This window comes from Amia ocellicauda, chromosome 14, assembly GCF_036373705.1.
Source record: "Amia ocellicauda isolate fAmiCal2 chromosome 14, fAmiCal2.hap1, whole genome shotgun sequence".
NCBI lineage: Eukaryota > Metazoa > Chordata > Actinopteri > Amiiformes > Amiidae > Amia > Amia ocellicauda.
The window spans coordinates 3998914-4023073 of NC_089863.1; the positions used below are offsets into that span (position 1 = coordinate 3998914).

At 50.5% G+C, this 24160-nt stretch overlaps 2 protein-coding genes across 4 annotated transcripts; one reads left to right on the forward strand and one right to left on the reverse strand.

Annotated features, from left to right (window-relative positions):
* Positions 1–29: 29 nt before the first annotated feature.
* Positions 30–13485, forward strand: tnk1 (tyrosine kinase, non-receptor, 1). Of its 3 annotated transcripts, none has more exons than XM_066722512.1 (14): positions 30–772; positions 4517–4698; positions 4982–5052; positions 5389–5571; positions 5713–5865; positions 5964–6241; positions 6724–6850; positions 7111–7257; positions 7399–7493; positions 7698–7913; positions 9979–10049; positions 10248–10648; positions 10825–10920; positions 12849–13485. In XM_066722512.1, exons 2-14 carry the CDS (start codon positions 4536–4538, stop codon positions 12969–12971), a joined length of 2124 nt encoding a protein of 707 aa, XP_066578609.1. In that variant the 5' UTR covers positions 30–772; positions 4517–4535; the 3' UTR covers positions 12972–13485. The 3 variants fall into 3 exon arrangements, with proteins under 3 accessions (XP_066578609.1, XP_066578608.1, XP_066578607.1); XM_066722511.1 differs by having other exon boundaries at positions 31–772; positions 4514–4698; positions 5386–5571; XM_066722510.1 differs by having other exon boundaries at positions 32–772; positions 5386–5571.
* Positions 13486–14336: 851 nt separating this feature from the next.
* Positions 14337–23784, reverse strand: LOC136768342 (phospholipid scramblase 2). Its single transcript, XM_066722513.1, has 8 exons — positions 23455–23784; positions 18370–18456; positions 16801–17168; positions 16663–16705; positions 16031–16251; positions 15739–15900; positions 15486–15647; positions 14337–15369 (listed from the first exon to the last, which is right to left on the reverse strand). The coding sequence occupies exons 2-8, from the start codon at positions 18380–18382 to the stop codon at positions 15310–15312; spliced, it is 1029 nt and encodes a 342-aa protein (XP_066578610.1). The 5' UTR covers positions 18383–18456; positions 23455–23784; the 3' UTR covers positions 14337–15309.
* Positions 23785–24160: the final 376 nt, after the last annotated feature.

Here is a 24160-nt window from a genome sequence, read left to right on the forward strand (position 1 = left end):
GGTGAACAGCCGAGGGAAAGGGTTTTGATTGGTTGAAGAGGAGGAGGAGGAGGAGGGAACTCACCCATGAGTGAGTGCAAGTAGGAGAGGGAAAGAGAGAGAGAGAGAGAGAAAGAAAGAGAGAGAATTTCATGTTTTTGACAAGCTAAGAATGTCTCTGTACTCCACCACCAAAAGGTGACATCTGACATTTGGATAGCTGATTCGGGGAAGGAGAAGAGGACCGGCTTACCTGTCAGCAGAGCAGAGCCAAAAGAGGCCCACAGAGCAAACACACCTTAAAACAGAGTACTGTACCTGATCAAAGTTGTGTGGGTGTGAGAGAGAGAGAGAGAGAGAGAGAGAGAGAGAGAGAGAGAGAGAGAGAGAGAGAGAGAGAGAGAGAGACATAGTTTTCATGGTAGCCTGCTGAGAAAAGTGCAGAACGTGTGAGAGTGAAAGAAAGACAAACACGAAAGAAGGAAAGCCAATCCGGGAAGAAATAAAGACAAGACAATAAAACACATCAATAAGAAATAAACACTTGGCACCCAAACATGACTGATCTTCACCCAGCGAGGGGGTGATAGATGTCAGCAAAAACCCCGGGGGGAAACGCGCTGATTTGGAGAACAACGTCTCTTTTAAGAAGGAAGGAAGAACAAATCCAACCACCTGCTTTGTATGGGAATCAGCGGATTGCCGTCCCTGTCCTCCGGTCTGTGGTGAAGAGGGCGGTTGGTCGCTGACAGGGCGGCCCGTACGAGCGGCTCCGGGCGGCGGGTTCCCCCAGGTAAGAGACACAGTCCTGCGGAAACCCTGCGGCCACAAGTACCGTCAATATTATACCTTTTAAAACATGGCAGTGACAGACATTGTACTTTTAATATTAATAAAGTGTTCAAGTTGAGGTTTTGAAATATAAAGCAAAGTAATTGCAGATAAACATTTGTATTGTCTATATTATTATTATTATTATTATTATTATTATTATTATTATTATTATTATTATTAGTGGCATTTTATTGCCCGTGGATGTGACCTGTTCTTGACTTGGGTAATTCGCTATTGCCATGACAGAAATTAGGAAAAAGATTACCTGGGAATCATTTAGGGCAGGATGGGTCAATTAAGACCCGACGGGACGTGTTTAGTTGTGCGCATGAGCGATAGGCTGTCTGGAAACGAGGACACTTCATGTTTGAAAAGTCCTGACACATTAGAAATCATTATTATCATCATCATCATCATCATCATCATCTGATTTCTTAGCAGACACCCTTATCCAGGGTGACTCACAATTGTTACAACATATTGCATTATTTTTACATGTATATCCATGTATACAGCTGGGAATTTATTGGAGCAATCTAGGTAAGGTACCTTGCTCACAGCAGTGCCCCCCACCTGAGATTGAACCCACCACCCTCCAATCCAGCATCCAGAGACCGCTACTCCACACTGCCACCCTAATATATACCCTTAATATCAGCAGGAGTAGTAAATTAGGTTCCGTCTCCCTGTGTGTTTCCATCTCAAAGCGTTTTGACCGGCTGTACTGTTCAACCTGACAACTAAGCCTTGGCCCAGGCAGCTCTTTCTAGGAATGCAGGCTATTTGACGCCGCTGTGTTTGCTCAGACGGGGGGGGGGGGGGGGTGACAACCAACAAAAACGGGAAAGCAATTATACAATCACAGGTCAACAAGGGTAGGATGTGGGTCTGTGCGGACAGGGCTCTGTGCACAATAAGAGCGTATTGTTCCAGGGGGGTATCCTGGATGTGGGAGGGTGGGAGAAGCTCTGCAGACAAAAACCTGCAAACAAACCCTGAGCAGCATGTCGTTAATGTGAGAGTCTGTCTCCAGCCCCTCTGTCCTGTTTGTCGGCTTTCCAGCCCGTTTGAACCTGTAACTTAGAGGGGGTCAAACGCCAGTCCCTGTGGGGTGTGGGGGGGTTGGCTTTTGTGCCAACAGGAGCTCCCAATTATTAAATAAATGCTGTTGGCTTATCTGAGACAATGATTTGGCCAATCTGAGCCTTTTTATTTTTTTTAAACACCTTGTGACCTAAGGCACTTGAATTCTCAGACTTTGAGTAAGCTCAACCATAAATAGTCCAATGAGGGAATGACTGAGAGTCCCTGAGGGTTCGGTTTCAGTGCCAGAAAGTTCCACTGGGACAGAGGTCCCCAGGTGAGAGGGGCCCCCAGGAGCAGGGCTGAGAGACACTGTCACACAGTGCTGTTTCTCAGTGGTGGAGCGTTCTGTTTTTCCAGGGCTGAGACACTGAGACAGAGACAGACACACTGATACAGAAACTGAGACTCTTGAGACATCGAGACACTGAGACAGACACACTGACACAGACTCTGAGACACTGAGACACAGAGACAGACACACTGATACAGACTCTGAGACTCTGACTGAGACACTAAGACTGACACACTGCTACAGACACTGAGACACTGAGATACTGAGACACTGAGACACAGAGGCAGACACACTGATACAGACTCTGAGACACTGGGATACTGAGACACTGAGACTGACACACTGAGATACTGAGACTCAGAGACACTGAGACTCTGACACACCGACACACTGAGACTCTGACACACTGAGACACTGCGGCACTCACACACTGAGGCACTCACACACTGAGACTTTGACACACTGAGACTCTGACGCACTGAGATACTGAGACTCTGGCACCCTGAGACTCTAACATACACACTGAGGCACTGACACATGAGACACTGACACTGACACACTGATGCCGATATTAACCTAGACTCTGACAAACTGAGACACCGATACTAACACGGGACCGAACGCTGAAGCTCACAGGGACAATCCCGTTTCCCGAAAGACTGACAGGCGTCGGGCACCGAGGGTGTACGCACCCGACACAAAAACAACCACCGCATCGGAATGAGTCACAACTGCGTCAGTGCCGATAATCCCTCGGTGATGAATGCGTGCCTGTGCTGCGAGCGATGCGCGGGGAACCAGGTCGGGCAGCGGGCGGGAGCAGCCAGTTCTCATCAGGAAGCTGGTGCCTACAGACAGTTTAATGTTAGAGGGTTTCTAGCTGCTTTTATGTGTGTGTGTGTGTGTGTGTGTGGTTGTCACACATCACCAATCATCAGAGACACCCCCGACTCGAGTTTAGCAGTTAATTGACCTAGACACCACACACCTCCCATCAGTGTCTGAGTGTCTATGAGTGCATTGTAGTTTTCTCATACAGGAACACGGTCACAATTAATTGTGATTTACATTCTCTCTCCCTTCCTCCTCCTCCTCCTCCCCTCTTTCTCTCTCTCACTCAGAGTCTTAAAAAGCCTTTTTGGCAGGATTAAGTTTCATCAGTGGAGTAAACGCCCTGGCAGAAAGCCCCAGAGCTCAGGAACAGGGCGATGGGGAACAATTAATAACGTACAGTAATTACACATTTGTACATTTAACAGATAGACATATTTCTATAGACTGCTTCTCTCTCACTCCCTCAGCTATGCAGTGAGTGTGTGTTTCTCAGCAGTGCAGTGTGTGTCTCTCAGCAGTGCAGTGTGTGACAGTGTGTCTCTCTCTCAGCAGTGCAATGTGTGACAGTGTGTGTCCCTCTCAGCAGTGCAGTGCGTGACAGTGTGTGTCTGTCTCAGCAGTGCAGCGTGTGTGTGTCTGTCTCAGCAGTGCATTGTGTGACAGTGTGTGTCCATCTCAGCAGTGCAGTGTGTGACAGTGTGTGTCCCTCTCAGCAGTGCAGCGTGTGTGTGTATGTCTCAGCAGTGCAGCGTGTGTGTGTATGTCTCCACAGTGTAGCGTGTGACAGTGTGTGTCTGTCTCAGCGGTGCAGCATGTGACAGTGTGTGTCTGTCTCAGCGGTGCAGTGTGTGACAGTGTCTATTTCTCTCAACAGTGCAGCGTGACAGTGTGTGTCTCCCTCAGCAGTGCAGAATGTGACAGTGTGTGTCCGTCTCAGCAGTGCATTGTGTGACAGTGTGTGTCTGTCTCAGCAGTGTAGTGTGTGACAGTGTGTGTCCGTCTCCGCAGTGCAGTGTGCATTGTGTGACAGTGTGCGTCTGTCTCAGCAGTGCATTGTGTGACAGTGTGTGTCTGTCTCAGCAGTGCAGTGTGTGACAGTGTGTGTCTGTCTCAGCAGTGCATTGTGTGACAGTGTGTGTCTGTCTCAGCAGTGCAGTGTGTGACAGTGTGTGTCTGTCTCAGCAGTGCAGTGTGTGACAGTGTGTGTCTGTCTCAGCAGTGCAGTGTGTGACAGTGTGTGTCTGTCTCAGCAGTGCAGTGTGTGACAGTGTGTGTCTGTCTCAGCAGTGCATTGTGTGACAGTGTGTGTCTGTCTCAGCAGTGCATTGTGTGACAGTGTGTGTCTGTCTCAGCAGTGTAGCGTGTGACAGTGTGTGTCCCTCTCAGCAGTGCAGCGTGTGACAGTGTGTGTCTGTCTCCACAGTGCAGCGTGTGACAGTGTGCGTCTGTCTCAGCAGTGCAGTGTGTGACAGTGTGCGTCTGTCTCAGCAGTGCAGCGTGTGACAGTGTCATGGTCATGGATCAGGACACGCAGTGGCTGTACCAGCTCCTGGCTGAGGTCCAGCTGGAGAGATTCTATCTGCGTCTGCGTGACAACCTGAATATCTCGCGGATCGAGCACTTCTCCTACGTCAAGGAGTGCGACCTCGAGCAAATTGGCATCGGCAAACCCGGTGAGTCCGGCCAACGCAGCGCCAACCTCATGCCGGCCTCTGTCCTTGGATTTGGTCACCAGAATATACTGACAAGTTTGACAGATCCCAATTAAACTTTACTGAAGAGCTTTGCTGATGGTGTGTCTCTCTTTGTTTCCCTGTGTGTGTGCGTGTGTTTGTGTCTCTCTCTCGCTCTGTGTTTATGTGTCTCTCTCTGTCCCTGTGTGTGTGTCCCTGTGTGTGTGTGTGTCTCCATGTTCCTGTCTGTGTGTGTGTGTGTGTCCCTGTGTGTGATGTCCAGGTCAGAGACGGCTCTGGGATGCCTTGAAGAAACACAAGACGGTCATGCGCCCGCGCTCCTGGATTCCCAAGGTACAGCTAGACAGAGGACGAGCCGGGACCGCCCACCGCCCCGCTCTCGCATCGTTGCTTTTGTGGCTGTATATTTACACAATGCAACACACATGCCTCTAGGTGTACACCTATAGTGGGAGTCTATAGAAAGGCCACCCTCTCTCTCTCTCTCTCTCTCTGCTGCTCTCCAGCGCGCTGTCTATAAATCTCCCTTTCTCCCCATCTCGCTCTCTTTCTGTCTCTGTGTGTGTGAGTCATGTTGCCCCTCCCCTTGAATAATCGGCAGCAGCCCTCCGGAAGCAGGAGGAGTCAGCTGTCCACTCGCTGAGGTCCTTGCTCTACTCACCTCAGCAGGTCTTCAAGGGGTCGGAGCAGTGGGACCAATCGAGCGGCGGCAGCGGGGCGGGGCAGCCGGAGGCGGGGCGCAGCCTGACGTGCCTGATCCAGGACAGCGAGCTGACGCTGTTGGAGAAGCTGGGGAGCGGCTCGTTCGGGGTGGTGCGGAGGGGGGAGTGGAGGACCCCCACTGGAAAAGTAGTGAGTGGAAAAGTCTGGCCCAACTCTCTATTTCTGTCACTATTCCACATTCTCATACCCCACCTGTGTCCCTCTTTCTCTCTCCTCCCCCTCCTTCTCCCCATCCTTCTCTCACCCCATCTGTCACGCCCCCTCCATCAGCTCCAGGTGGCAGTGAAGTCGTTGCGGACGGACCTGTCCAGACAGACGGACACACTGACAGACTTCCTGCAGGAGGTGACCAACATGCAGGCGGTGGACCACCCCAACCTCGTGCGCCTGTACGGGGTGGTGCTCACGCAGCCGCTCAAGATGGTAATGCACAGACGCACCGACACACTGACGCACTGTTACACTGTACCGCACTAACACTCCGACACACGCGTGTACTGATGTGACCCCCTACCCCCCAGGTGACGGAGCTGGCCCCGCTGGGCTCGCTGTACGACACGCTGCGCGCCCGCTATGGCGAGTTCCCCCTGCAGCGCCTCTGGCTCTTCTCCACGCAGCTGGCCTCAGGCATGGCCTACCTGGAGGCACAGCGCCTGCTGCACCGGGACCTGGCCGCCCGCAACGTGCTGCTGGCCGCCCGTGAACTGGTGAAGATCGGCGACTTCGGCCTGACCAAGGGCCTGGGCCAGGGCCACGACCACTACGTCATGAACACGCACCGCCGCATCCCCTTCGCCTGGTGAGGAAGACTCTGATACCACTCATAATGATACTATTGATACTGATATTGATTCTGATACTACTGATACTGATACCACTGATACTGATACTATTGATACTGATTCCAATACTGGTACTATTGATACTACTGATACCGATACCACTGATACTGATACTATTGGTACTGATTCCAATACTGGTACTATTGATACTACTGATACCGATACCACTGATACTATTGATACTGATACAATTGATACTACTGATACTGATACTACTTATACTGATACTGATACTACTGATACAGATACTACTGATACTGATATTGATACTGATACTACTGAAACTGCTACTACCAATACTGCTGCTGATACTGCTACTACTAGTAATACTAGAGTAATAATATTTTATATAGTGCCTGTCATGAACATGTCATGACATGTCAGAGAAAGAAAAACATGACGATTAAATGAAATTATTTAATCTCCCCCTCCTACTCAGGTGTGCTCCCGAGAGTCTGAAGATGGGCACCTTCTCTCACGCCTCGGACGTGTGGATGTTCGGAGTGACTCTGTGGGAGATGTTCACCTACTGCCAGGAGCCCTGGCTGGGGCTGTCAGGGAGACAGGTGATACACTGTCACTCTGGCACCCTGACACACTGACAGCCTGTCACCCTGACACTGTGACATTCTGACACTGTAACATCCTGCCCCTCTCTTTTTCTCCTTCCTTCTCCAGCCACAAATCTCAAACTGTCCATGAGCCTGGCCACCTCTCTCCCTCGCTCTCTCAGTTCAATTCAAAATACATTTTATTAGCATGACCACATTAAATCAGTTTCGCCAAAGCATTGACATGCATCTCTCCCTCTCTCCCTCTCTCTCAGATCCTGTGGAAGGTGGAGAGGGAGGGCGAGAGGCTGGAGCGTCCGCTGGACTGTCCCCAGGAGCTGTATGCCGTGATGCGTCAGTGCTGGGCCTGCAACCCCCAGGAGCGGCCCACCTTCAGCTCTCTAACCGCCATGGTGGGCGAGGTACAGACTGCCCTCCTCCGCCTCACTCCCTCACCTGCATGTCCCTGAGGCTGTGTGTGTGTCTGAGTGTGTGTGTGTGTTTGGGGTATTAATAGGCAGTGTGTGTGTGTTGTGGGTATTAACAGGCAGCGTATTTTCCAGGCCCAGCCCATGGAAGTCCGCGCTCTCAGAGACTTCAACAGCCCCCGCAAACTTACCCTGCAGATCAATGATATCATCACTGTCATCAACCATGGGTGAGAGAGGGCAGGGGCTGTCACTGTATTACTTGCCTCATGTTATATCTGTCTCTTGAGAGAGAGGGAAAGAGAGACAGAGAGGGAGGGGGAAGGAGAGAAGGAGAGAGAGGGAGGGAGGGAATGGGAAGGAGAGGGAGGATCAAGGTCACTCCTGCTGACTTGCTGTGTCACTCCTGTGTCGTTTCCGTGTGTCCCTGGCAGGATGGACCTGGTGGAATGGCGAGGACAGAACCAGCAGACTCTCAGCGTGGGCTGGTTTCCTCCCGGCCTGGTGGCCTCTGTGGCCCCCGGAACCTCCTCAGGCTCAGCCCAGGGCTCAGCCATCATCAGCGCCCCCCTGAGGAACAGCCTGGTGCATGCGGGCCACGGGGACACACACCCCGAGCGCAGCTGGGGCACCCCCGACCGGCTGGAGGAGTGAGTGTGTCTGTAACGCACTGACGTTGTGCTGTCCCAACACTGAGCTACACTGTCACTGTGCTACACTCTCCCAGCACTGTGCTATACTGTCACTGTGTTACACTATCCCAGCACTGTGCTACACTGTCACTGTGCTACACTGTCACTGTGCTACACTGTCCCAGCACTGTGCTATACTGTCACTGTGTTACACTATCCCAGCACTGTGCTATACTGTCACTGTGTTACACTATCCCAGCACTGTGCTACACTGTCACTGTGCTACACTGTCCCAGAAATGAGCTACACTGTCACTGAGCTACACTGTCACTGTGCTACACTCTCCCAGCACTGTGCTATACTGTCACTGTGTTACACTATCCCAGCATTGTGCTACACTGTCACTGTGCTACACTGTCCCAGAAATGAGCTACACTGTCACTGAGCTACACTGTCACTGTGCTACACTCTCCCAGCACTGTGCTATACTGTCACTGTGTTACACTGTCCCAGAAATGAGTTACACTGTCACTGAGCTACACTGTCACTGTGCTACACTGTCCCAGCACTGTGCTATACTGTCACTGTGTTACACTATCCCAGCACTGTGCTACACTGTCACTGTGCTACACTGTCCCAGAAATGAGCTACACTGTCACTGAGCTACACTCTCCCAGCACTGTGCTATACTGTCACTGTGCTACACTCTCCCAGCACTGTGCTATACTGTCACTGTGTTACACTATCCCAGCACTGTGCTACACTGTCACTGTGCTACACTGTCCCAGAAATGAGCTACACTGTCACTGAGCTACACTGTCACTGTGCTACACTCTCCCAGCACTGTGCTATACTGTCACTGTGTTACACTATCCCAGCACTGTGCTACACTGTCACTGTGCTACACTGTCCCAGAAATGAGCTACACTGTCACTGAGCTACACTGTCACTGTGCTACACTCTCCCAGCACTGTGCTATACTGTCACTGTGTTACACTATCCCAGCACTGTGCTACACTGTCACTGTGCTACACTGTCCCAGAAATGAGTTACACTGTCACTGAGCTACACTGTCACTGTGCTACACTGTCCCAGCACTGTGCTATACTGTCACTGTGTTACACTATCCCAGCACTGTGCTATACTGTCACTGTTACACTATCCCAGCACTGTGCTATACTGTCACTGTGTTACACTATCCCAGCACTGTGCTACACTGTCACTGTGCTACACTGTCCCAGAAATGAGTTACACTGTCACTGAGCTACACTGTCACTGTGCTACACTGTCCCAGAAATGAGTTACACTGTCACTGAGCTACACTGTCACTGTGCTACACTGTCCCAGCACTGTGCTATACTGTCACTGTGTTACACTATCCCAGCACTGTGCTACACTGTCACTGTGCTACACTGTCCCAGAAATGAGCTACACTGTCACTGAGCTACACTGTCACTGTGCTACACTCTCCCAGCACTGTGCTATACTGTCACTGTGTTACACTATCCCAGCACTGTGCTATACTGTCACTGTGTTACACTATCCCAGCATTGTGCTACACTGTCACTGTGCTACACTGTCCCAGAAATGAGCTACACTGTCACTGTGCTACACTGTCACTGTGCTACACTCTCCCAGCACTGTGCTATACTGTCACTGTGTTACACTATCCCAGCACTGTGCTATACTGTCACTGTGCTACACTGTCCCAGCACTGTGCTATACTGTCACTGTGTTACACTATCCCAGCACTGTGCTACACTGTCCCAGCACTGAGCTACACTGAAACTGAGCTACACTGTCCCAGCACTGAGCTACACTGCCACTGAGTTACACTGTCTCTGTGGTACACTCTCCCTGCTCTATTGCTGTGATGCATTCCTAAGCATGTGAGCGTGTCTGTCTGTGTATCCGTGTTTGTCTATGTGTCTATATGTACGTACGTGTGTGTGTACATGTGCTTGTGTGTGTCTCGTAGAGCAGTGTGGGGTGGGCAGTGTCAGTCTCGGGCAGGGCGCAGGGGGCGGGATACCGCCTCCCAACTGGCCACCACAATTCACAGGCCTGTTGTTTTGCTGTACAGGAACTACGGCAGGCAGGCGGGGACCAAAAAGGACCGGGAGAGGGAACCATCTAACCTGCAGCGAATGGCAGGTGAGGGAGCCGCTGAGTTCTAAGGGCACAGACATTCTAGAACATTCCTCTCGTTGACTTGAAATTCCTTCCACTGTAGCCTCTCTCTTTCTGTCTCCCCCTCTCTCTGAATTAGATTCCTCTATCCAGGGTGACGCATGACCTCACAGACACTAATATATAGTATGGTACATGTGTCTCTTTCTTTCTCTCCTCCAGGCTTGTCCCTGAGTCTGGAGTCAGTCCTGAACACGTCTCGGGGGAGGCCCCAGGGGAGAGCACGTCCCACCGAGCCCCGCCGCCCCACCGCCACCGCCGCCGCTGCCAACCCCTGCCCCCCGCCTCCTTCCACGGACATGCGCCGGCTGAGTGACGCCGCCCCACCCCGCCCGCCTCCCCCCAACAACGTCCGGCGGGTCAAACCATCCCCGGCCCAGAGTCGAGACCGGCGGCCCGCACTCAACCAGGTCCCAGGCTTGTGGGCGGGTTCTGCCGAGGGGGGGGGGTCCGGGATTAATCTGACCAAGATGGCCAACCTGGCACGGTCCAACCCCCAGCTGGACGAGCCGGCAAAGAGATACCCGGCCGCAATGAACAATCGCGGATCCGTCATCGCCCAGGTGAGTGTGTGGGTGTGGGTGGGTGTGGGTGGGTGTGGGTGTGTATGTGTATGCGTCTACATTGCACTGAATTGTTATTTATAGCGCTGGGGGGCGGAGTTGTTGAGGAATGGAGGGCGAATCATGCTCTGTGATTGGTCTGTAATCAGCACGCCCACTGCTCTGTGATTGGCCAGGTCCAGGAAGCGGTGCACGGGGTGACCATTGAGGAGTGCCGGGATGCCCTGTGCATGCATGACTGGAATCCCGTCCGAGCCGTGCAGTACCTCAAGGTGCCCGTGTCTGTCCGTCTGTCCGTCTGCGTCTGTCTATCTGTGTGTACATTGGGGGAAAAAAAGTATTTGATCCCCTGCTGATTTTGTACGTTTGCCCACTGACAAAGAAATGATCAGTCTATAATTTTAATGGTAGGTGTATTTTAACAGTGAGAGACATAATAACAGCAAAATAATCCAGAAAAACGCATTTCAAAAAAGTTATAAATTGATTTGCATGTTAATGAGGGAAATAAGTATTTGACCCCTTCGACTTAGTACTTGGTGGCAAAACCCTTGTTGGCAATCACAGAGGTCAGACGTTTCTTGTAGTTGGCCACCAGGTTTGCACACATCTCAGGAGGGATTTTGTCCCACTCCTCTTTGCAGATCCTCTCCAAGTCATTAAGGTTTCGAGGCTGACGTTTGGCAACTCGAACCTTCAGATCCCTCCACAGATTTTCTATGGGATTAAGGTCTGGAGACTGGCTAGGCCACTCCAGGACCTGAATGTGCTTCTTCTTGAGCCACTCCTTTGTTGCCTTGGCTGTGTGTTTTGGGTCATTGTCATGCTGGAATACCCATCCACGACCCATTTTCAATGCCCTGGCTGAGGGAAGGAGGTTCTCACCCAAGATTTGACGGTACATGGCCCCGTCCATCGTCCCTTTGATGCGGTGCAGTTGTCCTGTCCCCTTAGCAGAAAAACACCACCAAAGCATAATGTTTCCACCTCCATGTTTGACGGTGGGGATGGTGTTCTTGGGGTCATTCCTCCTCCTCCAAACGGCGAGTTGAGTTGATGCCAAAGAGCTCGATTTTGGTCTCATCTGACCACAACACTTTCACCCAGTTCTCCTCTGAATCATTCAGATGTTCATTGGCAAACTTCAGACGGGCCTGTACATGTGCTTTCTTGACCAGGGGGACCTTGTGGGCGCTGCAGGATTTCAGTCCTTCACGGCGTAGTGTGTTACCAATTGTTTTCTTGGTGACTATGGTCCCAGCTGCCTTGAGATCATTAACAAGATCCTCCCGTGTAGTTCTGGGCTGATTCCTCACCGTTCTCATGATCATTGAAACTCCACAAGGTGAGATCTTGCATGGAGCCCCAGACCGAGGGAGACTGACAGTTATTTGTGTTTCTTCCATTTGCGAATAATCGCACCAACTGTTGTCACCTTCTCACCAAGCTGCTTGGCGATGGTCTTGTAGCCCATTCCAGCCTTGTGTAGGTCTACAATCTTGTCCCTGACATCCTTGGACAGCTCTTTGGTCTTGGCCATGGTGGAGAGTTTGGAATCTGATTGATTGATTGCTTCTGTGGACAGGTGTCTTTTATACAGGTAACGAGCTGAGATTAGGAGAGTCCCTTTAAGAGAGTGCTCCTAATCTCAGCTCGTTACCTGTATAAAAGACACCTGGGAGCCAGAAATCTTGCTGATTGATAGGGGATCAAATACTTATTTCCCTCATTAACATGCAAATCAATTTATAACTTTTTTGAAATGCGTTTTTCTGGATTTTTTTGTTGTTATTCTGTCTCTCACTGTTAATACACCTACCATTAAAATTATAGACTGATCATTTCTTTGTCAGTGGGCAAACGTACAAAATCAGCAGGGGATCAAATACTTTTTTCCCTCACTGTATCTGTGTGCGTCTGTCTGTCTGTCTGTCTGTCTGTGTGGGTCTGTCTGTCTGTGTGCGTCTGTCTGTCTCTGTCTATCTGTGTGTGTATCTGTGTGCGTCTGTCCTATAGCACGCCAAATGGTCATTTCGAGATCTCTCTAATGACAGTTTGTCTTGCTTACTGACACGCACACGCACACACAACTTTCATCATCACAATCTCACAAGATCTCTCTCTCTTTCTTTCCCCTTCCTCCCTCTCCACCCCCTCCCTGCCCTCTCACTCTCTCTCTCTCTCTCTCCCACTCTCTCAGACAGAGCACCTGTACTTCATGAGCCGGCGCTCCAGAGAAGACTGCCAGCGCATCCTGAACAAATACCACTGGGACCTGCAGGCCGCCAGCCGCTACATGCTGCGAGACAGACAGGGCCTGTGAGAGAGAGAGAAAGAGGGGGGTGGGGGGTTGGAGAGTAGGCAGGCAAGCGAAGGAGAGAGAGGACATTTGTTAGGGTTTAAAGTGATTAGTTCAATTACAGTCCTAATGGAGTCCTGGAGAACAGGGCTGGGGGGGAGGTGGGCATCAGTTCCTGGCCTGGCTCGTACAATTGGTCCGTTCCTACGGCCACAGAGGTGCAGCCAGCCAATGAGAGCAGAGCACATAGGATAGGACGTCCCCGCAGGAGAAGGGGCAGGGAGGGTGTCGGAGTATTATATACTCTGTTTTAGGTATTTATTTTATAAAAGCTGTTTTATTAATAACTTTTATTAGTATTATTCATTGCATATCCTTTTCACTGAATTAATTTTTTTAAGTCTAAGTTGACTGTAAATACAGAATGTGTGTCAGAATCTATACAGAATCTGTGTCTTCCCAGTAAAATGTGTTATTAAACTGGTGGTCTGCAGGGAGGGGTCATGTGATTCACTTCTAAATAAAGAAATGAAGTATATTTGTCTGTAGTGGGTTTACTGTATACAGATACACTGCCTGACTAGGTGGGGACCCTCCAGGGAGAGGGAAGCACAGAGAGCGAGAGAGTGAGAGAGATGGGTGGGGCCGGCTCTGCTTTTATTCACCGTCTCCTCTACAGTGGAAGCAAGTCAGCAAGTCACCACCAGGGGGAGCCTATGTGTAATATTCATGACCCCCCCCCCACAAAGAAAACAACAAAAACAGAAATAAAGACATCGTGGAATCAATGCTGCGGTTCCTCCGAGGGAAGGCAGGGCTGTGGCAACAGTCAGATTTTCCAATAGATTCCAACTGTTCTGCGTTGACTTCTGCAATTCTCTCCAACACATATTCCCCTCTCTCTCTCTCGATCTCTCTCACACACACAAACATTCCCCTCTCCCTCCCTCCCACAACCATACACTCCCTTCTCCCTCCTGCTCGCTCTCTCACATCCTAATATGCTCTGAATTGCATCTTGGGAGGGCCGTGCTCACACAGGGTCAGAGCAGCGGTGGAGGGACTCGGAGAGACGGACACCAGCCAAGCCCTCACTTAATTGAACCTTTAATTGAACTAATACTTTCCTAAATCAGCCTTTTAAAGAGTAGAGAGTTGAGTTTAGAATTGGTTCTGTTCTTTAGTTCTTTATAAGACTCTTTTAGTACACAATTTAAAAAGTCAAATCTGAGCAGATCGTTACTTCAATTAAGTAATTGAGAGCTCAGTGGGAACCAAAAAACAGCAAGGTAAGGGCTGCTCCAGGACCGGGGTTGGGGACCCGTGCTCAGACGGACACCTGTACGAACTCTCCCTCTGGGAACAGAGCGAAACAAACCAACCCAGAGATGCGTAAAAGATTGTTTATTGTTGTGAACAGATAATTAACAAAATGCAGACTGACCGAAACAAACGAACAACAGCTAACGAAAGCAAAAAACAGACAAGAGAATTGAACACAGACTAACAGCAGCTCAAACAGGACGTATCGACGACACACCTGTAGCTGTAGAGGCACAAGCGAGAACAACAACTTGTAGTGTACATTAATTCTACATTAAAACGTTTCTTTCTATACCTACGTCTGCATACATGTTTTAGGATTATAATTTCTCTCTCCTATATGGCGTCCATGCCGGTGTGTTCGATGCTGTCCGGTGGTCCTACCCGCTTCTGCCAAGTGGATTCCTGCATAGTGGTCTTGGCTTCTTTTTTTTTTTTGGCATTCGCTGCGACTCTCCCTCCCTGGCGGTTGTTTTGTTTGGTCCTCACTCGGAAGAACAGAGCGAAACTGGGAGCTCTGCCACCGGGGGGATGACAGAGCACACCAACTGAATAACGTGTGGGGGGGTTAACGTAAGAGAGAATCTATTGAACAAAGTCACGTGTGAAAAGAAGAGGCATCTCGGGGAGGTGGGGGGTATCTCGGTGGTTCGCCCTGGATTTGGCAGCGGTCAGGAGAGAGAGATGGAGGGAGCAGGGGGAGGCCGTGGGAAGAGCTACAGAAAAGACAGGGGGCGCTTTGTTCTCTCCATCATCTGGCAGATCCTGACTAGTCTGAGGTTTTGATCAGGGCAGTGTAGGGGAGGGTGGAGGAGGCCTTTAAGGCAATACGATGGCTGCTGGAGGAGTGGAGTGATAGCAGAGTGGGGAGGAAGATAGAGAGAGAAAGAGAGGGGGGAGAGGGAGGGCAGGAGACGTGTTCTTGTCTGCTTGGGGATTGGGGGGACAGGACTGGGGTTCTCCTGCAGCTCTCTCTCCCCGCATTCCTTCCTCTCTCTCTCCCCCTCTCTCTCTCTCCTTGATTCTCTCGCTCTCCAGCTCAGGAGAAGACAGTGCTGCGCTGGTTCGTGTCCCCGACTTTCTCAAAGAACATGAAGTCCTGGAGAGAGAGAGAGAAGGAGGGAGGGTAGGATACAGGAAGATCAGTCCAAGGCCCACAATAAACAAAAACAGTGTTGCAGTGTGCGTGTCCCCAGGCCCCCGCGCCGCACTCACGATGAGGAAGCAGGCCCCCATGAGCACGGCCTTCATCTTGACGTCCAAGTCCATGGGGAACTGAATGCCGAAGTTGTCGGTGTCCGTGAAGACCTCCTTGAGCAGCCCGCTCCACTGCTTACTGATGCGGCCGATGGACGCGTCCCCGTCACGGCCCTTCAGCTGAGAGAGAGAGGGAGGGAGAAAGTGAGGGAAGAGTGAAAGAATCATTTCTGGGTGATCCGCCCCCTCTCCGCACTCCTCCCCCTCCCACCTCGAAGTTGACGTCCCCGCAGCAGTTGCAGGCGAAGCAGGGCCCCTGCAGCCGCAGCAGCGTCTCCTTGTTGGCGTTCTGGATGGAGAACTTGGGCAGGAAGGGGTGCCAGTCCTGCTGCACGTAGCCAATCGTGGTGCCGGGGGGGGCCTGCACCTCCATCTGGGACACAGAGAGAGAGACACATACAGAGAAAGAGTCATTTTGAGTCAGACTTGCCACACTTCCCTCTCCCTCTCCCTCTCCCTCCCGCTCCTTCCTGCTCCCTCTCTCCCACCCGCTCATGCCGTACCTCTTGCAGGCAGCAGGGGCACCAGCAGGTGGCGCAGCGGAAGGGGCGCACCAGGCGGATGACCTCACGGTCGGTTATGTCCTTGATCTTCATGTCAAAGCTGCGCAGCGAGCCGCAGCAGTTGCGGGTGCAGCAGTCGTTCTTCTCCTTGGCCTTGTAGATCTTCTGGCCCAGGCTGTTCTTGATCTCGTACTGGTTGTTGGTCTCAAAGCCAATGAAGACTGGAGGGAGAAGGGGAGAAAGAGAGAGAGAGAGGTCAGAGACGCCTCCTTCCCCAGATGTGCAGCTCAGCCCCCGAAGCACAAAGAGCGCGCTGTGATCGCAGCAGAGTTCGGCTCAGCCTGCCACCGGGCCGGAGGACAACCCAAACACATCTCCTCACCCCCAACGACAACAACAACACAAACACGTCTCCTCACCACAACACAGTCTGTAGAGCTGCTTAACGTCTTACTGTTATTGATTCTGTTCTCTTGACTGTGTCTGTAAAGACTTTGGCAACAATTGCGTAAACTTGTCATGTCAATAAAGCTCATTTTGAATTTGAAGAGAGAGAGAGTCAGTCAACTGTCTGAGAAAGACACACAACTAATACAAATATGACATGACAGGACCCTGACCCAGGCACTTACCTTCCAGAAGCTCCACTTTCTGGTGGATGAGAATCTGATCGATCTGAGGAGGAAGCACAGACGCCCAGTCAGCAAAACGGCCCACCGGCCACTTCATCGGAGACACGAGACATGAGACACGACACAAGGAGACCTTACCTGGGCGAGATACTCCAGGCCTGGAGGGACCCCAACGGGCGACACGGGGGTGTACCCCGCCCCCGAGCGCCCTCCCTCGTACTCAGGCACGGAGGCGGCAGGCGGGCCGGGGCTGACCGCACCAGGCTGGTAGATCACGGGGCCCTGCTGCATGGGGGGACCCTGCGGCATCGGGGGGCCCGGGTGCATGGGGGGGCCCTGCGGCATAGGGGGTCCGCCGGGGGCAGGTTGGTACCCCATGGCGAAGCCGGGGGGGGGGGCGGCCTGGCTGGGGTCTCCGTAGCCCCCCTGCGGGACGGGGTAGGGGGGCATGGCGTAGCCCCCCTGCTGGGGCATGGGGTAAGGGGGCTGGTGTGGAGACGGGTAGCCTGGAGAGCCGGAGAGAGAGAGACCAGGCAGAGAGATTAAAACACCTAATACACACACAGAGATGTAAATCAGTGACAGGCTTGATTCACGTGCATGTTAACACTTCTTTTTTCCCTCTTTTCCTTTGTCCACCCCCTCCTCGGCTCCCGCTCCTCATTCACATGAGCTGGTCTAACCGGTCCGGCCAGATTTTCAGCAACAGGTATATTCCACCTGGTTACAAACGCGCGCGCGCGCACGCACACACACACACACACACACACACACACACACACACACACACACACACACACACACACACACACACACACACACTACCGTCAGTGTCACTGTAATGCAGTCTGTATAGAAATATTATATTTTGCATGGTTTATTGATATACAACTCCTGACATATGCGTGACAATAGTTACCATTACATACATCACCAACCTGTTGGTTCATCAGTAACACTCAAACCTCCGCCATTTCTAACGACCTGGTCTGTTTTTCGTTACGGTCACAAGTTCTCGTTCAAAGGAGGCTTAACCTTGTTGTGTTGTGGTCAAAACGCACAAATGCGCCTCTGCTCTGCTGGTTATGTCAGTTAGTAGCGTACTGCGTCGACAATGCAAAGACGTGACGCTTCATTTTCATTTTCCAGCATTTGTTTTCCTGCTCCTTTCACAAAGACCCGTTGCCAAAAAATTACTGGCATTTAGACTGGGACCCGAGGTGGAAAATTGCTGGTGTCAAAATGCAGGCAATAACAAGACAGAGAGACACGCACAGAGACAAACAGAGAGAGAGAGAGACACACACACACACACACGCAGACACAGCAGAAGACTGGGCCAGACCAATTGTTTCCTGGGAGTTACCGACAGCCACAGAGGAGACAGGCAAGCTGCCCCCACCCTGACGCCCACTGGCATCATGGGAAAAAATAGAAAGAAAGAAAGAGAGATACACATATACACACCCATGGGAGTAGTCATACATCAATAATACAAGAAAATGCATCAACACACACAAAGACCCAGGCGCACACAATGCACACACACTGGAACAAACGGGCTGATCCAAAGGGGGGGGGCCAGGGCACAGTCACACATAGAGGGACCCAGGTGAAACAAACAAAACACAGCAGACACAGAGGTCCACACACTTGGATAGCAGATATAGCGCCTTTCGCGGCAGTGGTCTCGAGGCCCCCCCTCACCTGGTGCGGACATGTTGCAAGAGAGAAAATCGGCGTCCCTCCTCTCTCTCTCTCTCTCTCTCTCGCTCTGTCGCTCAGGAGGGGTTGCTATGAGATGGGAGGGGGTAAGGGAGGGAAGGAGGAGAGAGAGGGAGAGATTATATTAGGGTGTGTGTCATTGTGTGTTTATTATTAATATCGAAGTGCATAAATATGTAACATTTGTGTTGCTTCAATGCTTTGTCAACAGGGAGAGAGAGACAGCACGGACACAGACACTCACACTCACACTGTGGAAAACTGTACGTCGGCAGACCACAACCGGGCCACACATTCTCAAAATGACCATTGCTAGAAAACTACATTTCCCAGGAAGCATCTGGGTCCTTTATTTCCACCGTGACCTCGGCCCTGACCCCGACTGCTGGCATTTTGTTTATCGTCTGGCCGAGGAACCAACGGTGTGCGACGAACTCCGGACTGACTTTGGACAACGAGACTTCGGCCTGGGAAACAAGTTACCACGTCTGGTTGAATGTGACCATACGAGCACGCGAGGGAGCCTCTTCGCCACGTGTGGTGGAGACTGCGGGCATCTGGATGCCACGGAGCGGCAGGAACCGTATCACGGAGGATCGCGAGGCAGGAAGCGTGACTCTGTGGCACGACAGCAGGAGGCAACACGAGAACAACGGGAAGTGATGGGGGCGCCACAGGACGCTGGCTGGTGCTGGTTGTGCCATCTGTGCCACAGGACGCAATATTCTCCATAACTAGGACTTCACCAGCATCGTGTCCGCACTCCATCCCCCCTGGACTCGGAGGCACGCTTTGTATTTGATATTAAATTGTACTACCGCACAACTGTAATGCTTAAATTGAATCCTGTATTGATTGATATTACCGCACATCTGTAATGCTGTGAGCCACCCTGGGTAAGGGCATCTGCCAATAAACCAATATTCATCATACGTTGTTGATTCCACAGCTCACTCAGGGAGTCTCAATTGTTCTCCTGGGATAATTACATTTATCAACATACTTTCCGCTCGTTAACGGCAATCTCTAATCGCAACCGGGGACCCTGAGCTTCGGCACATGGGGTCAAAGTCAGCCGCTGCTGAGAAATTACTTTTACAACGCTGAGGACACAGGGAAGAGGGCGCTTAAGCCATGGAGAATGAGACGCTAGGGTTGTTGCACAGGGTGAGCTCCGCAGACCTGCTGCAGAGTCCAGGGCAAGGGGAAGGAAACTGCCAGGCTTCCTGTGCTGTGCGGCGGTTAAATGCGTCCCCCTGTCACTTCCCCTCACTCAACTTTGAGGGTTTGATTCGAAAAACAAGGGACAGTTTGTGCGCTGGGGTTTGACACCACTGAACTGTCAAAAAAAGGAAATGAATAGTGAGAAAAGATGGGGGAGAAATAGGGGAAGAGTGAGAGAGGGTGTGAGAGAGAGAGAGAGAGAGCATACACACTGGTGGAGGTCAGGTCAAGAATGAAATCTCTCGCCGTGTAATTGTTGCACATTTGCATAGTCAAAACCGGCACACAACCGCACACTCCTCCCAGACCGGGGGGAGTTTTACTGGGCGAACCAAACCAAGTCCCAGAACAAAGAACACAATCAAAATAATTGTGCAGAATCTCTACAACAAACTCTGTACAGGAGTGTCTCTGTAGGGTGTGTGGAAACACCAAGGACAGCGGGGACCGAGTAGGGAAATGGAAGTAAAACATAATAAAGTTTAAAACGAGAGGAGGCCATTCGCCCCATCGTGCTCGTTTGGTGTCCATTAATAACTAAGTGATCAAGGATCCTATCCAGTCTGTTTTTAAATGTTCCCAAATTTTCAGCTTCAACCACATCGCTGGGGAGTTTGTTCAGATTGTGACGCCTCTCTGTGTGAAGAAGTGTCTCCTGTTTTCTGCCTTGAATGCCTTGAAGCCCAATTTCCATTTGTGTCCCGGGTGCGAGTGTCCCTGCTGATCTGGAAAAGCTCCTCTGGTTGATTTGGTCGATGCCTTTCATGATTTTGAAGACTTGGATCAAGTCCCCACGTAGTCTCCTCTGTTCCAGGGTGAAGAGGTTCAGGTCCTCAGTCTCTCAGTAGGACATTCCCTTCAGACCTGGAATAAGTCTGGTTGCTCTCCTCTGAACTGCCTCTAGAGCAGCGATATCTTTCTTGAAGTGTGGAGCCCAGAACTGTCCACAGTATCCAGATGAGCTCTAACTAGTGCATTGTACAGTCTGAACATCACTGCCCTTGTGCTCAATTCTACACTTTTGACAATATACCCTAACATCCTGTTTGCCTTTTTTATTGCTTCCCCATATTGTTTGGATGGGTTACAAAAAGTATATAGGCCTATATTACCAAAAAAAAGGATGTTACGAAAAAGGATACATGACAAAATGATTCAGGTGACTTTATGAGGCAGTTGCATGTTTTATGGTGGAGGGATTGCACTCGGCGCAGGGACACGGGCTGAACACACAGCGATAAGCCTCAGATATGCACAAGAATAATAACAAAATACACAACAATGCGACCAAAGTTCAGGCTTTTGTTGAAAAGTGTTTTTTGCGTTGTCTGTGGGGGTTTTTTTGTCTTGGTTTTTTTTGGTAAGAGAAGGGAGTGTTTGGAATTCGAGGGTGTGGTTCCGGCCAGCTCAGAGGGCCCGGCCCCGGGTTAGTCATCCTACCTGCCGCTCCAGCAAGAGACAATTGAGACGCATTCCTGCCGCTGCACCGATCACCGGAGGTCAGACTCTGGCTTCCTACTGGGTGGCAGCAATTAAAAAGGAACAAAAAAAGCAACGGCACGCTTGGAATTACATTTCAAACCCGGGCAACCAACAAAGTCCCTTCTGTCCTCATTACTGTAGTTTCATGGAGGACTTACATTTATTTCAAGAAACGATCATAAATAACCCAAATAACCGTCTTTAATTACACCAGTTAAAGCACGATAGCTTTATCTCGCAGCGGCCACAGAATTATTGGCATGTCTAATAATTAACAGACACTGTGCACAGTAAAGAAAACTGTGCTGCGTTTTTGATCGATAAAAGAGGAAATGGAGGCTTGTGACCGGTGCTGGACAAACCGACCGCGGCGCTGCGCTGGGGTCACGCACAGAACCGTAAACTCCGACAGAGGAAGGGGGCTGGAGATTTAAATACACGAGCAATGAAATGTAAACTGTGAATTGAAGACAGTTAAGGGTTCACAGTTAACAGACGGCACCGCTATTCTAATCGTTAGTGAGGGGACAGTGGTGGGAAAAAATAACGGCACGTTTACCTTGTTGTGGATTCCGTCGCGGAGAAGAAAGGCGCGAAACTAACGGCCCTGTCCAACCGCTTCAAAACACTTGCGTCAAAATCATAGAAACAGACGGTTATTGGGCTGCCGTACCTTGTATACTGAAACAAAACTGGACGGCCTCAATTTGGACATGAGTACATCGTGTGTCTGATGCGATTACACGATTTTCATCTCTTATTTTGTGAATATTCCCCCTCGTTCTAACGGGTCACTCGGTCACTCCCAGGCTGGCTGGCTGGATTGGGCCTGAACAGGGGTCAGACAAACACACGCTAAGGGCACGGCAACAAACTCGCTCTTTGGACAGGTAGTCTGGGATAAAAGACAGGCTGCTTTAACCGGTTATTATTGGCTGTAACTGTAATATAAAAGCAGCCATACATAGAACCCAATATTGCTCGTTAAACTAATTAGTCATAACTGAGACACTGTAGTGTACCGAATTGTGTGGCGAAAACCACTACAATAATAATACAGGACTAAAACTAGAGTGATTAAATGTACATTAAAATAAAATACATACAGGCCTGTATATTCTATTCGCACTGGACAAGTGCGTCTGCTAATAAATAATAATAATAATAATAATATTATTATTATACGAGACTAATTGTCCAACTGGGATGAGCTTCATATCAGATATGTAATCTTTGAAGGACACATCCATCTTTCTATCTTTTCTAGAGAAATTACAGCTGGCTGTGGTTTGATCCATTACAGTGACCACCGAGGAGGAGGGAGGGCTCATTGCCTTGATGGGATGGGATGGGATGGAGGGGCGGCCATGTCGATACAAGACAACAAGCTCCTCTCTAAACACCATTTCCGCAGCACCAAGTTTTACACTGTGGTCTAAACCAGCCACGGTACTGGCCAAGGATGTGCAGAGGGCTGCTAGTGTACTGTTGTTGTTATTATTAATAATACTGATACTAATAAAGTGCATCCATTTCTAGTGATGGGTTGGTTTCTGACTTTAATCGGAGCAATAATAATGCAACAGAAAGCCAGTCCACAGGTCCTGTCATTTGTCTATTACGTACATAAACAGGGCTTAAGTAAAGTTAGGTAAGGGTAAGGCACAGGTTTTAAGTTTTAAAAGGTATGTAAAATGCTATATCAAATACATGGTCGGCAAAGGGAAAAGTGCCAAATGTCTCCGTTATTGAAGTTACAGGGTTGTATTATGTGTACGCACTTGCACACACATGTAAACATGTATAGGTACGCGAAATACACACGGGATACAGTGTTTTAGAAATCACTGTCTGTATCCAGTGGGTGGTGGAAAAAACACACACACATTATATATATATATATATATATATATATATATATATATATATATATATAATCTTTTGTGATGATTCGGAGCCACTCCTTCTTCGGTGTAATTAGATTCGAGTACAGACCCAGCTTTTGTTTGTCCACAAACACAAACACACACACGCACACATTATAATATATATATATATATATATATATATATACACACACACACACACACACACACTGTCTCTCCAGCAGCCCCCTCCCTCGATGCGACTTCATGCGTGTTTTCTGCAGCGCAGTCCCGCGGCTCCAACTTCTGCACGGATGTTGCGGGGCTGCACTTCTCGAAAGAGGCGCACAGGGGTTTCGCTTCCCGCAACCGCTCAGCTCAGCTCAGCTCACCCCATCCTCCCTGCCTCCCTCCTTCCCTCCTTCCTTCCCTCCTTCCTTTCCCGCACAAACACAACCCGGACCCGCGCGCTGCCCCGCACAGCTCGCGCTCTTACCTGCAGGCGCGCTCGGCTCGGCTCGGCTCGGCTCGGCTCGGTTCGGCTCTCGATCTCTCTTCACGAACAACGAGGACGGACGGGTGGGTTTCAGCCTCCGAGAGGAAACTCGCCCCTTCTCCCTCTGACTCCGAGCTGCGCTGCTTTCCTTTTTTCTTTTCTTATTTCTTTCTCTGCTTTCTTTTCCTCTTTAGTGTGACCGCCTCTTGGGCGTCCTCCTCCGCCCCCTCCAGTTTGACGTGATGCCTGTCACACGGTTTTAATTTTCCGATTGCAGCAACAGGCGCGCTGCCCTGGTGTTGTGTGCACAGATCCCGCTATTAGCACATTGTTGCGCGGATGCCGCACTTGCGTCGTGTTGCTGCGCCTTCACGTTCACAATGGGAGTGCGCTGCTCAGCATCTCCACCGGATCTGTATTTTAATTTGCATTTGCGACAGATGACAAACTGCAGATGTGATGCAAAACGAAAAAGAACTGCTGCTGCACAAAATGGCCTTCCACTCAGTTTGCGGCTGCGGTTCTGAGGACTTTGACGTCCCACCCCACGCATCGCAACCGAACTTCTCACACCTAAAACTATGTGCGACGTGTCCTCTGCAAGCACGATATCACGACACACACGTGTGCATTGATATTGGAGGTGCTTTAATTGAAATAAGCAGCGGGTGGGCGCACACGCATGTGCAACACTACATACAACAAC